The 17,479-nt window shown below is 41.9% G+C and overlaps 1 protein-coding gene across 3 annotated transcripts in view; it reads right to left on the reverse strand.

The window, feature by feature from the left end:
* Positions 1-17,479, reverse strand: part of LOC122559338 (choline/ethanolaminephosphotransferase 1-like) — a 29,164-nt gene continuing 11,685 nt past the window's right edge. Inside the window, exons 2-9 of one of the 3 annotated variants that reach the window (XM_043708745.2) lie at positions 14,652-14,799; positions 14,090-14,231; positions 12,269-12,353; positions 9,761-9,892; positions 9,272-9,430; positions 6,267-6,392; positions 4,119-4,226; positions 1-966 (exon numbers count right to left, since the gene is read on the reverse strand). In XM_043708745.2, coding sequence (XP_043564680.1) covers positions 931-966; positions 4,119-4,226; positions 6,267-6,392; positions 9,272-9,430; positions 9,761-9,892; positions 12,269-12,353; positions 14,090-14,231; positions 14,652-14,799 — 936 coding nt within the window. In that variant the 3' untranslated portion in view covers positions 1-930. Of the gene's footprint in view, positions 971-2,243; positions 4,227-6,266; positions 6,393-9,271; positions 9,431-9,760; positions 9,893-12,268; positions 12,354-14,089; positions 14,232-14,651; positions 14,800-17,479 lie in introns of those variants that run through there. The other 2 variants (XM_043708743.2, XM_087996994.1) reach the window with 2 other exon arrangements.

The following is a 17,479-nucleotide window of genomic DNA, read 5'->3' on the forward strand; positions in this document are numbered from 1 at the left end:
AGGAGGAAATTACAGATTTTATTGACTATTGTTGGCTCTGAAGTATGTGAAAACTGTTGTCAAAATATTATTGATTGACAATTTTAGAGTAAAGTTTGCATAAATAATGGAACAATTCATAAGTTAAACAAAACTGTAGCTACTGAAGATCTGAAAGAAAAACAGAAATATTTGGAGAAATTCAGCAGGTCTGGCAGCATCCGTGAAGAGAAAGCAGAGTTGGTGAGAATTCTGTGACCCTTGACTCAAAACAGCAACTCTGCTTTCTATCCACAGAAACTGCCAGACCTACTGAGTTTCTCCATTATAGAGTCATAGAGATAGCACGAAGTCATAGCACGGAAACAGACCCTTTGGTCCAACTCTTCTATGCTGATCAGATATCCCACCCTAATCTAGTCCCATTTGCCAGCACTTGGCCTCCATACCCATCCCGATGCCTTTTAAATGCTGTAATTATACTAGCTTCCTTCACTTCCGCTGGTAGCTCATTCCATACACACACCACCCTCTGTGTGAATTTCATAATTAATTTAACTTACCCGAAAAGAAGCAACACAATCCTTTTCACTAGATTGCAGCAAGAAATTCGGAAGAGAAAAGATTACAGAACAGGATTATGATAGAGGTAGTCAATAACATTTATCTTGTAGCTTGCCAAATTGAAAGAGTGTACACAGAAAATACATCAAATGAAGCACAGCATAAATGTGATTTCATTGTTTAAAGATTTGTTTTAAAAAAAAATTGCCAGCAACAATTTAATACAAAAAAATCAATTTACCCAATAGTAATTATCATATTATAAAGATCAGATTTGTTTTTTGCAATGAAGTATATGTAAACCTATAGGTTGTCCACGTCTAACAATTCTCCCCTTCATGTGACAGCAACGAGAACAGACGCCGAATGTTTGCAAGTCTCTTCAACTCATGTTGTTCTGAGGGGAGACAGGAGCTGGACTGTCTACCTATGCAACATAATACAGTTAATTTATTAAAGTTATAACAAATTGCTCAATGCACATTAGCTGCAGTTTTTAACAAAGCCCAAAGATACCCCTTCAGGTTGTTAGTATTTAATTTGAGGGCTTTGGATTAGTTGAGTTAACCAGGCCACTTATGCACTGTGCAGAAATGATGCTACAAAGAGGCAATATAAGCTTTTGTTAAGGTTGCCACAAAACATTGAGATAATAAGCTTGTAAGCAATGCTTTATTTGATAAAATATTGCATAGTTACTGTCAAACATTTTAAAAAATCAATGACTTAAAGCATTTTCATATTAGAATTTCTCAATCATGGTAAGACTTAAACCAACGTATCACAAAATTGGGAATTTGTAAAGGTATGATTAACCTATCTAACAAAATAACAAATTAATTCACCTATCCAAAAACCAACAAGTACACTTGTTAGCAGCTTAAGCATCTTAAATATAAGACATGATGAAAGTAACATGCAGTCTGAAGCAGTGTGGAAATCTAACTCTAGTTACAACTCACCTTGTTTTATACCACTCATGAAAATCCCACCCAGAGTAATATTTTAAACTCATCCTTTAATATTAAAATGCCGCCCTTAAATTAACGGTCCCCCTCTCCAAAGCTATCCCAAGTTTCTGCCAGGTGTAGCAACAGGCTTGATAGTGAACCTATATCAAGGCTTCTCACCAGGTGAAGTGTCCTGTCAAACTTCCAAATGTAGGACTTTGTCGAGTGTTAGCAGGACTATTTGAGTTGAATTGTTGGATTGTATTTGCTTGCACTTAGAAGATAAAAACAAGTTATGCCCAAGCTATTCATGATCAGTGAAGAGATAACTGAAGGAGCTCCTTCTGGTGCTAAGGGAGCAACCTTAAACTTGGATCCAGACCAGTCACAGAATGATGTCACAAACTATTTCTTCAGAGTACCTGGAGAATCTAGGATCTTTAGCCTGAAATGGCTGAGGGTCAATTGAAATTTTCAAGTTGAGACAGAGCCACGTTTGTGAGGCCGAAATTATTGTGAAATACAAAACCAAGGTGGTAAGTGGGACCAAGATACACGATAGCCACGATCTCAGTGAATGCTGGAATGGAAATGATGGGGTTGATGGCCTTGTCCTGTTCTGAAACCTGTGTGTGTTTATTCTAAACACAAGGCACAATATAACTGCAAGATGCTGTTGTTCAAAACTAAGCCCTTCAAAAGCTACTTCATTCTATTTCTGGATGATGCAAAGTTAATGAGACAAAACAGTTTATGTCGATTTGATTTTTAGTTTAATTGGAAAACGTAGAAAGACAATACAAGAGACAAAAGTGTTTGCTAAGAGCTAAATTAAGTAACTTTCCCACCCTAAAAAAAAAAAAACAATTGCAGTATATATAGATAACCTGAGGAGCTCCACTTTTAACATCCAATTTTACAGTTGGAAAATTTTAGCAAGTAACATAGTCTCGTAGCAATCTAGTAATCTGAATGTTCCTTTATTTGTATTAAGAGTAATCATTGCTCCATTATTTAGTCTGTATCACTATTAGACAGCACTACATACGGTTGGTGTGGACTTGTTGGGCCAAATAGCCTGTTTCCACACTAGAGATTCTATGATATCAAAAACCAATGGTAGAGCTAAAATTATTAGGAAAATTTGGCAGCTTGCTCAATTAGTGAACAGATGGTTTACATCGCTTATTTCATTTTTAAAACATGCACATTCAAGTCACCTGGCACTGCTGCTGAGGCCAGCATTTATTCCCTATTGCCAGTTCCCCTCAAGAAGATGGTGGTGAGCCGCCTTCCTGAATCGTTATAGACCATATGGTGTAGATACAGTAATGTTAGGAAGAGTGTTCAGGGTTTAAACCCAGTGATCATGGAAAAACAATGATTATATAGTGTAAACCTTCTGTCCGTCAGTAAATCAACCACCACCAACTCACAGAACTACAGTGGAATGTAACAACAAAATTCTTGGATGCTTTGGCGATGAAATTTATCTCCAAACCCCTAACCTCCCCAATTTCCCACTTCTCTTACTGCTCCATGTTAATTTGAATGCCTAACAATTGAACTATCAGGTTTTTTAAAAATTCATTCACAGGCTGTGGATTTCATTGGCTCAGCCAGCATTTATCGCCCATCCTCACTGCCTTGGCAGAAGGTGGTAGTGAGCTGTTGGGAGTTTGGAGTTCAGACAACATGATGCATTGTTTGCATTCTCAGTTTAATTGTATTGCACAGAACAAGACTTCAGGTTATGATTGTATAACAAAACATGTTAAAAAAAAGTTAATATCTCTACGTTGAGAAACTGCTTCATTACCCATATGCAATCTTTGCTCACTTTATCCTGTTTTACCCATTTGTCTAAAACTGCCTTGCAGAACAAACAACAAAGTTAAAATAGATAGGGAGCCTCACAGCAGTAGCTTACAATGATTCAAAGAGAGATTTGCCCATCAGGAGGAGGAAATTCATTATACACAAGACACCATTAGCATTCAATGTTCATCTGAGTCAATATGATACTCTCCTTCCTACATGAGTGATGGTGCCCTACAGTTCTAGGGAAGGAGGTTATCCACAGATAAATGTTGGTCCCTCAGTTTATTTCCATTATACCCAATTGCATAAATATGATCACTGGACAGCAATTTAGGAAAAATCAGATTTTGACTGATTTCCTCTCGCCTCATACCAGCTTTCCCCAAGACAAGCCAGTTTCTGGGTTTTAATTATTTCAGCATATCCCTGTCTGAGACTGGGTGCTTCATGGCAATGGTAGGTGTCTCTCACTGAGACTGTCCCAGCACCTGGCTGCATAGATCTTCAAACAGAGATCCCAATCGCACGGTTTTACAATGAACGGTAACAGTGGAAAAGATTTTAAGTTTAATTAAACAAACACAAGTGCAGGTTTGGCCAATTTGATGATCCACACTTCACATGAAATCACAATGAAATTGTTTAAGTAATAATTACAGGGTCCTCTAGATTAATAAGGTCTGTTGGGTTTAGTAGTTGGTTAGGATTTGTGGCACTAGATAAAGGCCTGTTTTCAGTTGTGTGGTCCCTCTCCATATCTTCCTCCTCCCTTTGGGCAAATTGTCAGTCATGATGGTTCTGAACCTGTTCAGAAGCTTGGTATGGAATTCGGAAGACTTCAATGTGGAGGTGTGATGCAATCTGAATGCAGACTGCAGTGCAGTAAACCAACAAATCGCACAGGGAGAAAACCTGGAAAAAAATTAAAACATGACTCATTTTCATCTCATGTGACATTCAACAACAACAAGCATTTAAACAGCAATGTCAAACACTGGGAAAATGTCCGAAGCTTATCAAACAGATTGGACATTCAGCCACGGATTGGCAAGTTGCAATAGGCGTCTAGAAGCTGTTCTGTTTCAGAGCTGAGGTGGAGGAAGGCACAATCTCCATTAACTGAAAGGTTAGCATGAGGACACTTAATTGACCAAGATCTCAGAAGCAGAGAGATTGCCAAGGGCTGAGGCTAAAGCAAGACAGAGAGGTGAAGCACTGAAGAGAACTGAAAACAAGTCAGAAAATTTAGGATTGATGCAGAAAATGCTGGATGAACTCAGTCCTGACTAAGTTGAATCAGACTCAAAATGTTAACTTGGTTTCTCTCAGGTCTGGCAGCATCTCTGGAGTCTTCCTCCACAATATTTTGTTTTTTATTTTGTATAAGAATGGGACTGGTTTACAGGGAATCGGGCCAAGTGCTGGGAAATGGGATTAGATTAGTTTAGGATATCTGGTCGGCATGGACGAGTTGGACTGAAAGGTCTGTTTCTGTGCTGTACATCTCTGATGACTCTATTAAATGTATAAGTACTGCCCTGATTTACCAGATTAGCTGCCTTCACCTTCCTCACTTAATGCAATATAAGTCTGGTCTCCACAACTTTATAGAGATGAGCTCTTCCCACCAACCAATTTATTTGATGTATTTTCTCTCTGTTTCTGTGATGCATCGAACTAAAGGACATTACTAAGTATCTGTGCTTCTCCAATGAACCCTCTTGACTAAACCTTTGGTCAGCATTTCTGACCTTCTCTCAGTGATATCTTTCTCAGTGTTCAAAATGTTTCAGTATTACCGGACAAAGAATCCTTGGAGTGCAGGTTCATAATTCCTTGAAGATGGATTCGCAGGTTGACAGGGCAGTGAAAATGATGTTTGGTATGCTTGCTTTTAGTGGTCAGTGTATTGAGTATAGGAGTCGAAAAGTGTGGCGCTGGAAAAGCACAGCAGGTCAGGCAGCATCTGAACAGCAGGAGAATCAATGTTTTTCTTGGAGGCTGCCTGACTTGCCGTGCTGTTCCAGCACCACACTTTTCGACTCTTCTCTTCAGCATCTGCAGTCCTCACTTGCTCCTAACATTGAGTATAGGAGTCGGGAGGTCATGTTGCGGCTGTATAGGACATTGGTGAGGCCACTTTTGGAATATTACGTTCAGTTCTGATCTCTCTGCATTGAAAAGATGTTAAAATTGAAAGGATTCAGAAAAGATCTACAAGGATGTTGCTGGGGTTGGAAGGATTGAGCTACAGGGAGAGGCTGAGGCTATTTTCCCTGGAGATTCGGACTGAGGGATTACCTTATAGAGGGGCATGAAAAGAGTAAATAAACAAGGTCTTTTTTCCACAGTAGGGGCCAGAACCAAAGGGCATAGGTTTAGGGTGAGAGGAGAAAGATTTAAAAGGAACCCTAGAGGCCAAATTTTCTCAGAGAGTGGTGTGTTTATGGAATGAGCTGCCAGAGGAGGTGGTGGAGGCTGGTACAATTACAGCATTTAAAAGGCATCTGGATGGGGACATGAATAGAAGGGGTTTAGAGGGATATGGACCAAATTTAGGATATTTGGTTGGCATAGACGAGCTGGACTGTTTTGGTGCTGTATGACTCTATGACTCTAGATCTCTAACATCCGCAGTTCCATGTTTTACATTAATCAACACTGGCTCTCATTTCAGCAATGCTTTTAAGTTTTAAAATTGTCCTATAAAACCAAAATACTGTGGATACTCCTGATCTTATTTCTTCTGTTCATATGAAACACTATCTCTGTCCATAGATGCTGCCAGACCCACTGAGTTTCTTCTGAACTTTCTAGACCCCCAGCATCTACAGTTCTATTTTGTTTGTAATATTTGAGGTAATTAGCTTGGGAATGGATAGCATTTAATTCTTAAAATGTTTTGAATATATAAATCCAAGCCCCTTCAAAGAGATCAAGAGACATACTTACCATTGCTGCCCACAGTACAAAGTACTCGTTAATGAAACTATTGAAATACTGGTTCAGAAACAGCAGCCCAGGCCCAATGAATGCCGTGTCTTGGAGTTTCATCTTACTTTTGGTCATATGTGCTACCTATGAAATCAAAAGGGGTATATCTTGATTTAATAATTATAGGTGAAACAGTGATGTACAATACTCCTGTACAGTATACCGAACACTGTCACATCCATACTTGGTATCTCCTTTGAAAACTCTTACAGACAGGAGGCCATTCAAAAGAGCTTGAGAAAGTGATGATAAGCTGCCTTTAAGGTATTAATCGCAATAAAAACAAACTACTGGGAAACTAAAGGGACTTAGTAGTAATCCTCTGGACCTCTGAGGGTGTTGAAAAACGTGATACAGTAAGCAATTAAAAAGGCAAATGGCATGTTGATCTTTATTGCAAAGGGTTTTAAATAAAAGAGTAAAGGTGTCCCGGCGGTTATGCTATAAAGTCTGGAGTTACATGGCACCAGGTTATGGTCCAACAGGTTTATTTGAAATCACAAGCTTTCAAAGCACCTGAGAAAGGAGCAATGCTCTGAAAGCTTATGGTTTCAAATAAACCTGTTGGACTATAACCTGGTGTTGTGTGACGTCTAACTTTATCCACCCCAGTTCAACACCTCCACCTGCACATCATGGCTATTCTATACTGCGCTGGTGAGGCCACACTCTCAGTTTTGGTCTCCTTACCTACGGAAAGGTAGACGTGCCATCGAGCTAGGTCAACAGAGATTCACCAAACAAGGAAAGATTATATTCTCTGGAGTTTAAAAGAATGAGAGGTGATATTAATCCAATTTACAAAGTTCTCACATACTCAAAGAGATCGTGTCGAATGAGTGCTTCACCCTGACTGGACTTTGAGATCCAGAGGACACAGTCTGAGGACAAGGGTCTGAGATGAGGAGGAAAATCTTCACTCACAGGGCAGTGCCTCTTTAGAATTCTCTATGAGATGACTGCGGATGCTCAGTTGTTGACTGTGTTCAACACACACCTGCTACATTGTGTGAGAAAACGACACTGAAGTAGATCAGCCTTGATTTTATTCCTGAGGAGCTGAGTGGTCTACTGCTGCTCCAATTTCTCCAAAAGAAACCAAAGCAGTGTTACCATCATATCCCACAACCCCCATCTCACAATTATTTTAGAAATTATTTCTACATGCTCCCTAAGATGTGGGAAAATGGTCCGAAAATCAGATCAAGAGGTTTCAGGGGTGTAATTAAGGAGCTCTTATCTGGGTAAAGGTGACAGAAATGTGGAATGACAGTTGATACTGGATCAATGGTGAATTTAAAATTTGAGATCAATAGGCTTTTGTTAGGGATATTAGACAAATAAAGAGTGACAGAAACATGGAGAAGTGGGGAGGACACTGGACTTGAAATTGGGGTAGGCCATTTAGTCTTTCAAGCCTGTTCCACTATAACTCTGGACTCTCTTGTCTATCAAAAATGGTATCCAACTCAGATGGCACAGATGAACTGTGATCTCCTAGAGAGGTTGAAAAGTCTCCTGTTCTGAAGTTCCCAACATATAATGATCCGGTTCCTTTTCCAAATGCATCAAATGATTGTGAAGATCATCGCCCTTTCTCTGGGGATTAAGTTCCATGACAATTGAAAAGCTGCAGCTGCCTGACACGGGGGTTTGCAGCAGCTGGCTTAGCTGTAAATTAGGAGCAGTGTTCCGCACAAACAAACAATGAAGAAAACAAACCAGTGGCACTGGAGCAAATGCACCATTTGGACAATCCTTCGGGAGGCAGCAGCCATTACTTGTGAGTTAACAGCTGCTCCAGTGTCTCTGAGAAGAACAGTGTCAGTGTAGCATCACAGAGCACAGGCCATTCAGCACATTGTACTAACTCTCTGAACAACCTATCCAATTAGCCTCACACCCCCTTGTTCCTTCCCTAGAGCACATTATTCCCCCTTTGAGTGTTTATTCTATTCCCCTCTTGAAAGTTACGACTGAATCTGTCTCTACTACACTCACAACAGCTTATTCTAGATCATAACAACCACTTTTTTTAAAGAAAGAAAAAAAATTCTCATCTCCCCCTCTGGTTCATTTACCAATCGGAATTAGCCTGTATGAAAACACATCAGAATAGACCTCATTAGTACAGCAGACTTGTGAAAGGCAGCAGTACAGAAATTAATGGTTAGCACAACTTCGGAATAAAAATGTTTCATCAGGTCACAAACGGTATGTTAAAATTCATCACAGGATATGGGTATTGCTGGCTGGGCTAGTATTTATTGTCTGTCCCTAGTTGCCCCTTGAGAAGATGGGGGTGAGCTGCCTTCTTGAACCGCTGCAGTCCATGTGCAGTAGGTAGACCCACAATGCCCTTAGGACAGGAATTCCAGGATTTTGGCCCAGTGACAGTGAAGGAACAGCAATATATTTCCAAGTCAGGATGGTGAGTGGCTTGGAGGGGAACTTGCAGAGGGTGGTGTTCCCACATATTGGCTGCCTTGGAAGGTGCTGTCTGAGGATGTCTGGTGAATTTCTGCAGTGCATCTTGTAGACAGTACACACTGCTGCTACTGAGCATTGATGGTAGAGGGAGAGGATGTTTGAGGATGTGTTGCCAATCAAGTGGGTTGCTTTGACCTGGATGGCCTTAAGCTTCTTGGGTGTTGTTGGAGCTGCCACCATCCAGGCAAGTGGGGAGTATACCATCACATTCCTGACTTGTGCCTTGTAGATGGTGGCAGACTTTGGGGAGTCAGGAGGTGAGTTACTCGCTACAGTATTCCTAGTCTCTGTCTTGCCTTTGGTTTTTGTTTTGGCTGGCCACTACCTTCTCAAGGGGCTACCCGGGCAGGCAATAAATGCTGGGCCTAGCCAGTTTTGTCTGTGGGAGTTGGATTTCTAATAGCTTTTTGGTGTTAAAACTAAACAATCAAAAGAGGCAATACTTTCAACTTGGTGTGATGGCAATAACATACCACTAATTTGTTTGTAATTTTTGAAGCCACACATCCAAATGCTAAAATATAGAGACAAGGATGGTCCTCAAACAGACGTGTGGTGGATTTTTTGTAGATCACTGTCGCCATTACGATGACCAGCCCAATGTGCAAGGCAGGTGACAGAACACTGGTACCCTGAAAAAAACATAAGAACACAACAGTGAACATCTACAGCTACAGACTGGCAATGCCTTTTGGAACTTTTGTTATTATTCATGTAGGCAAAAGTGAGGACTGCAGATGCTGGAAACCACAGTCTAGATTAGAGTGGTGCTGGAAAAGCACAGCAGGTCAGGCAGTATCCGAGGAGCAGGAAAATCAACGTTTTGGGCAAAAACCCTTCATTCCTGCTGAAGGGCCTTTGCCCGAAACGTTGATTTTCCTGCTCCTCGGATGCTGCCTGACCTGCTGTGCTTTTCCAGCACCACTCTAATCTAGACTGGTATTATTCATGTAGTTACATACCGCTATTGTGGAACCATTCTTTCCTGTTCCACCAGTAAAGATGACCCGAAAGTAATTGGTACAGGAATATATTGCTCCTCCAATTATTCCAAACACAGGCAGGATTTTCATTCTCAGTCCTAGTACAGGAATCTGTATCAGAGGTAAAAATAAACAGGAGCTGCGTGTGACATCAACAGCAATATTGGCAAACTTCTTGTAACAGAGCCAATATCTGTCTGCAGTATCAATAACTGAAGTATTGTGACTGTCTTTACATTCTGAATCTCGTCCAATCAATATCATTACGATGGAAAGAGATTTGTTACCTTTCTTTAGCCATCCCACGCAAAGGTTTAAAGGGGATGTCCGGAAGCAGCAGAATATAATAAAAAAAAGTAAGCAACACAAAATCTGCGTCAGTACCGCATGTAAATGAAATGTCATTGTAAAGAGCTCATTGTGTTCCACTATGGGTAATTAACAGTTTGTAACACGGACTTCCCCTGACAGAAAGGAACCAATGCAAGCTGGGCTGAATACAGGAATAAACCCAACATCCCTTGGGTAGGCAAAGCTGCTTAGACAATAACAATGATTGACAGGAAGGCAATCTTCGCTGTGGTATAATGTACTCTCCATCACACACCCAGGAGTTTACAGAGCTGTGGAATAATCTTTAAAAATAATACATAACTTCTTCCCTACTCCAAGATACTCCTTTGAGACAGAAAACAAATTATTCTTAAGGGTCACCGGTAAGCAGGTAACTGAGATATACAACATAGTACAATGTAAAACGTGCAAGGCTAATTAACTCTTCAATAGAGGAAGAGGAACAAGACATTAGGTTGGAAGGGGGAACAATTTTATATTTATATAGCACTTTTTGACATGTGAAAGCCTTCTAAGCACTTCAGGCACAGTGAGTTACTCTGAAGATTGGCTGACTACATCTTATACTCATCTCATGTCTTAAAAACAATAAAATGTGAACAAAATTTGACACTGAGCCAAGTGAAGAGAAACCAAGAAATACAATTAGAAGCTTTGTCAAGGAGGTGGATTTAGATTTAAATTCCCAACAGTGTGGAAACAGGCCCTTCAGCCCAACCAGTCCACACCAGCCCACCGAAGAGTAACCCACCCAGACTCATTTCCCTCTAACTAATGCACCTAACACTATGAGCAATTTAGCGTGGCCAATTCACCTAACCTGCACATCTTTGGATTGTGGGAGGAAACCGGAGCATCTGGAGGAAACCCACACAGACAGTCGTCCGAGGGTGGAAACAAACCCGGAACCCTGGGGCTGTGAGGCAGCAGTGCTAACTACTGAGCCACCATGCCACAGGGACATGGCAGCAATATTAATGTACAGCAAGATCCCACAAAACAGCAATGAGCCAAATGATTGGCTAATGTTGTTGGTGAAGGGAAGAAGGTTAATTCCCAGAACTGACATACCTGAAGATGAATATTGTTCTTTATGATAACCTGGGCAGTGGGTAAACGACTGATTTCCCGTGAGCTCCCCCCAGTGACTTTCTCTCTGATCAATGTGCAGAGAGGATTTGAAAGTAGACCAGTGACTGCATATCCACGATACAGTTACAGCAAGTTTTCAAAGTCTAGATACACAACCTCAGCACACCTTATTAATGCGCACATTTTGAACATATTTTTGATGTAGGACATTACTAACCCACAGACCAAGCAAGCCACAACAATAGTATATTTATCCCCAAATCATTAATTCCAACAATTATGTCAGGCCAACTACTAACACAAAGCAACACAGGTTGCACTGATAGTACATTTGGGCTTGTAAAATGGGAAGGGGACTGCCTCAGAGTAACCCAAACCTTTTCTGCAATAGGTCAGAGATGGGAGCGATTGGACTCACGAGGGCAGGAAGTTAATCTACATGAAGCAGGCCTGCTCTGGCACTGTTTGCTCCAAGGTCCATTGCTGAAGCTGTACATACCACTGCCCAGAGACAGGGGGCAGACCAGGAGGAGTCAGGATGACGGTTCAGAATGGGGTCAGGGATTGAGAGATCTGAAACGGTTTTGAATGTGTGGGGAATGTAATCCAGGGAAGTGTGGTAAAGTTGAGTTTTAGTCACTGTCCCTGATGGTGTTATAATCACAATCATCAGGCAGAGGCAAACCAGAACGAGATGTGGAGGTAGACTGGAAGATATTGAGAGGAACTGCACCCACCCCACCCCGTCAGTACCCTCTCTTCAAAGTGTCATGGGTCGACGGGCAGGAGAGATGGAGAGGGAGGGCTGGACTTGGGACTAATGTAGCATGAAGTTGCCTTTGTGGGAACTTGCTTTGCAGAGATTGATTGCCACATGTCTCTGCATCAAGGCAATGACTGCACTTCAGATTAAATTCACTGGACCGCAGATTTCAAATACCAACACAAATAAATGCTTGTTCTTTCTTTATAAAAATTATTTATAGGTTATTCCTGTTGCTCATCAACATATATAGATCATTAAACTAAACTACAACTCACCTGGTATTCCCAAAAAGTAGCTCCTCCAATGGCAGATAAGAAAAAGATGAGCATTATGCAGATTTGAACTTCAGTTACATCAATTCTAATCGGATATAGAGAGATCAGTGGTTAAAACTACCAAGAGTTAATGTATAGTTAATCAGACACTGAACCAAATAATTAGCAGCTGATACTACAACAGTAATTTTAACTGTGAGATTGTTAGATGTTTATGAAGCAACAGCACTAAGGGAAAAGGAGTGAAGGCAGGAATATGGAGTCAAGTCACAGGCCAGCCGCAATCCTTTTCAATGGCAGGACTCCCAGCTTCCTGTCACCAAATGATGCCTCATTTCCTAATGCACATGAAGTGGGAAATCTCAAGTGAGCTGCCCACGACTCTCTCACTGCTATGTTCCAGTTGACTGTTAGTTCACGATTTGGCTGAGTGGAGTTGGCAGAGAGTTGGATGTGAGGCTTCCAATGAGTTAGAATCAGCTCTTTCTGATATTAGATGTGGAAACTGCACTTTAGTAACAGGCATGCTCTGGGTTGATACAGTCTGCCTTGAAACTGATCTTGTACCCAGTTGGGAGTTCACAGTTAGAAAGCAGAGTAGCAATTCCATTCACACACATGCACTAAATTCTCAATTTGTCTTATTTTTAAGTAGGCTTTATCAACACATTTAAATGAGTTAACCAAACAAAGCTGCAATGCCTCTTTGACCATAGCAAGGCATAAGACATAGGAACAGTAGGCCATTCAGCCCATCGTGTCTGTTCCACCATTCAATGAGATCATGGCTGATTTGATCCTCCTCAACTCCTACTTGCTGACTTTTCCCCATGACCCTTGATTCTGTTATTATTTCAAAATCTGTCTTTCTCAGCCTTGGGTATAGTTAATGATCCAGCCTCGACAGCCCTCTACAGTATACAATTCCACAGATTGACTACCCCACTTTGAAAGAGTTATCCAATTAGTCCCACTCCCTGTTCCTTCCCCAAAAATCTGCAATAACTTGCCTTACAAAATTAACCCAATTTCATATTTCCACTTTTGGACTGTATAATATTGAAAACTGAGGTCATGAAAGCACGCTATCATACAATACCAATGAAGAGCTTCCCCACTGGATGGTGTTGTGAGCTGAAATGTTGATGTTGAGAGCAGAAATACCCACCATGGGCCTCTATCTGAGCTGTGCCCTATCCTAAAAGACAATATCCCAACTTACGCAGGACTGCCCCTCACTCTCACAGACCTCCCTCCTCCCATCCCTTCACAGTTCTCATTTGGTAGGTTCTGACAATTTTCGAGTCTCAAAATGGGGTCACATTGGAGAAGGTTTGGAAAACACACGCACAGTGGTAATGTTTTTGAACCAGTAAACAATGTCAGCCCAAAGCACTGCCAAATGTGCAAAATGTGCACGTGCAACACCTTGCCAGTGATGTCATTTCAATCAATGTTCATATTGACTGTGCACCATGATTGTCTATGTGCATTTTCCACGCGTGCAATGTGAACCTTTTGGACTGGCAGAGGACATATTCCAGGACTGAACCAGAAAAGTTGTGTTTCCATCGGGAGACTGGGACCAACACAGAACTTCACTTCTGTTTTCCACTGAGTGGATCTGTCAGTAATGACTAGCGCTGCATTCTCACGCTCAGCTCTCATTATGCGTGGTTGGCCACGGTTCTACATTCTTAAAATGCAGCCTTCCCCAAATTTCAGAGACAAGACACAACGAAGGACCAGATCCTGCATGAGGAATAAAGGTCGGGGATGGGGGGAAGAAGTGGGGTGATGGAACAAAGCACAAGGACTTACTTGCCAAATCGAAGAGACCCTGAAACGTAGGTTTGCCAATGTGCACAATAGAACATGAAGATGCCGATGAAACAGCAGAAAAACATCAGGTCGGGGTCTGTTCCCAGGTGAACGGCCAGGCAGGTACCCAAGCCAACCACAACTACACAAATAAAGTAAAAGAGCAACAGAGTTAAAACACAAGACAGAGATAAACATCTCTCTAATGTTAGTGTTAAGTGTTCAATGTCTGCCTTAGTAAATGCTACCATAATTTTAAAGGTTTTGATCAGCCCTAGTCTGTTCAATCTTCCCTGATCATTAGGAATTCTCAGCTCTTGCTTCTAGACAATAATTTATTGCACGTTCATCAGTGCTGCTTTAATTTCTGTACCATGTCGAGAGCAGAACTCTGCTCAGTCATCCGTGTGTGATCTAACCAAAGCTTCACACAAATCTCAAGTGTAATCCAGCCACGGATCAATTCTCCCCCAGTTGTCGGTTTGCTATTCTGATGGATGTGTTAACCTGCGACATGACATCTGCTGATATGTACCACCTCAGGTTTCTCTCTCTCTCATACCTGTGGAAAAGGAATCACAGCCGTGGTCAAAAAGTTCCCCAAGGGGAGAGCTGCTGTTGGTCCTTCGAGCCTGTTTCCCATCAATCGCATCCAAAGATTGATATATAAATAATCCTACAGCACACAGAACATAGACATAGGCTGGTGCCTGTCAAAAGAAAGGAGACCAGGTCATAGATTAAATGGTCCAGCACAAACTGACTTGTCTTTTTAAATACAGCGAATAGCACTGATCAGATCGAATTATCTCCTGACTATACAGATAGACCATAAGGCATCAGAGCAGCATTAGGCCGTTCGGCCCATCAAGTCTGCTCCACCATGGCTAATAGGTTTCCAAACTCAATTCACCCACCTTCTCCACACAATCCTCGATCCCCTTACTAATCAAAAATCTATCTTTGTCTCAAAGACACTCAGTGACTTGGCCACCACTGTCCTCTGCAGCAATGAGTTCCACAGAGTCCCCACCCTCTGGCTGAAGAAATTCCTCCTCATCTCAGTTCCATAGGGTCATCCCTTCACTCCGAGGTGGTGTCCTCAGGTCCTTGTCTCTCCTACCAATGGAAACATCTTCTTCATGTCCACTCTACCGAGGCTGCTGTGAGTTTCAATCCAATCCCCTCCTCATCTTTCAAAATTCCATTGAGTACAGACCCAGAGTCCTCAACGACTCCTCCTATGACAAGCCCTTCATCCCAAGATCATTCTTATATATCCCAGCTCGACCCTTTCCAACGCCAACACATCTTTCCTTAGAAACAGAGCCCAAAACTGCTCACAATATTTCAAATGCGGTCTGACCAGAGCTTCTACAGTCTCAGCAGTACATTTCCGCTCTTGTATTCTAGCCCTCTCGAAATAAATGCTAACACTGCATTTGTCTTTCTAACTGTCAACTGAACCTGCATGTCGACCTGAAGAGAATTTTGAACTAGGTTTCCCAAGTCCCTTTGTGCCTCAGATTTCCAAAACCTTTCCCCATTTAGAAAACAGTCTACGTCTCTATTCTTCCTACCAAAGTGTGTAATCTCACACTCTCCTACATTGTATTCCATCTGCTCACTGTCCCAAGTCCTTCCGCAGCCTCCCCATGTCCTCAACAATACCTGTCCCTCCACCTATCTTTGTGTCATCTGCAAACGTAGCAGAAATGCCAGACTGTTAATGTATACTATGAATAGTTGTGGACCCAACATTGATCTGTATGGAACTCCACTAGTCACCGTGTGCCAACCTGAGAAAGATTCCTTTATCCGTACTCTACCTTCTGCCAATCGACTATCTATGCCAATACCTTCCCCCTATCACCAAGGGCTCATACCTTCCCCCTATCACCAAGGGCTCATACCTTCCCCCTATCACCATGGGCTCATACCTTCCCCCTAACACCATGGGCTCATACCTTCCCCCTATCACCATGGGCTCATACCTTCCCCCTAACACCATGGGCTCATACCTTCCCCCTAACACCATGGGCTCATACCTTCCCCCTAACACCATGGGCTCATACCTTCCCCCTAACACCATGGGCTCATACCTTCCCCCTAACACCATGGGCTCATACCTTCCCCCTAACACCATGGGCTCATACCTTCCCCCTATCACCATGGGCTCATACCTTATTTAGCAGCCCCCTGTGCCGCACCCTGTCAAAGGTCTTCTGGAAATCTACACAGATAAAATCCACTCGCTCTTTGTCTAATTGCTCATCACCTCCTCAAAAGAATTCTAACAGATTTGTCAGGCATGCCCTCCCCCAACAAAACTGTGCTGACTCAGCCCTATTTGACCATGCGCTTCCAAGTACGCTGCAATCCCACGAATAATAATGGACTCTAAAATCTTACCAATGACTGAGGTCAGGCAACTTCCTCTGGCAGTTCATTCAATAGAAGACCCACTCTCTGTGTAAAAGAGTTGCCCCTCATGTCCTTTTTGCTCACCTTCAAAGTATGCCCCCTAGTGTTGAACTGCCCCCCCCCCCCTTTCTAGGGAAAAGATCCTTGCTATTCACCTTGTCAAAGTTTATTTGAAACCTGTTGGACTATAACCTGGTGTTGTGTGATTTTTAACTTTGTCCACCCCTGTCCAACACTGGCACCTCCACATCACCTGTTATCAATGCCCTTTATGCTTTTATAAACCTCCTATACTCCAGTGAAAAAAAGCCCCAGCCTGTCTTTACAACTCAAACTCTCCATTCCCAGCAACATCCTGGTATATCTTTTCTGAACCCTCTTCAAATTAGTAGTATTTCTCCTGTAGCAGGGTGATCAGAAGTGCACACAGTTCTCCAGAAGAAGCCTCACCAATGTCCTGTACAACCTCAACATGATGTCCCAACCTCTTTACTCAGAGATCTGAGCAATGAAGGCAAGCTTGCTAAACATCTTCTTAACCCCCTAGTTTACCCGTGATGCAAATTTCAAGGAATTATGTACCTGAACCCCTACGTCTCTCTGTTCTATAACTCTACCCAGGGCCCTATCTATTAATCATATAAGTTTTTTTATTTTGTTTTAACAAAATGCAACACCTTACATTTATCCAAATTAAACGCCATTGGCCTCTCCTTCGCCCATTGACCCAATTGATCACAATCCTGTTATAATCTTAGACAACCTTCTTCACTGTCCACTACACCACCAATTTTGGTGTCATCTGCAAACTTATCCACCATTACTGCTAAATTCGCATTCAAATCATTTACATAAATGACAAAAGTGGACCCAACCGATCCCTGCGGAACCCCTGACTCAGAGCATGTTAGAATCAGGCAAAGTTTTGAATATGTTCAGATGGTTGAGAATAGGAAACAGGAGAGA

The sequence above is a fragment of the Chiloscyllium plagiosum genome, unplaced genomic scaffold (genome assembly GCF_037043375.1).
Source record: "Chiloscyllium plagiosum isolate Xiang-an unplaced genomic scaffold, Cpla_swu_hap1 HiC_scaffold_19, whole genome shotgun sequence".
Taxonomy (NCBI): domain Eukaryota; kingdom Metazoa; phylum Chordata; class Chondrichthyes; order Orectolobiformes; family Hemiscylliidae; genus Chiloscyllium; species Chiloscyllium plagiosum.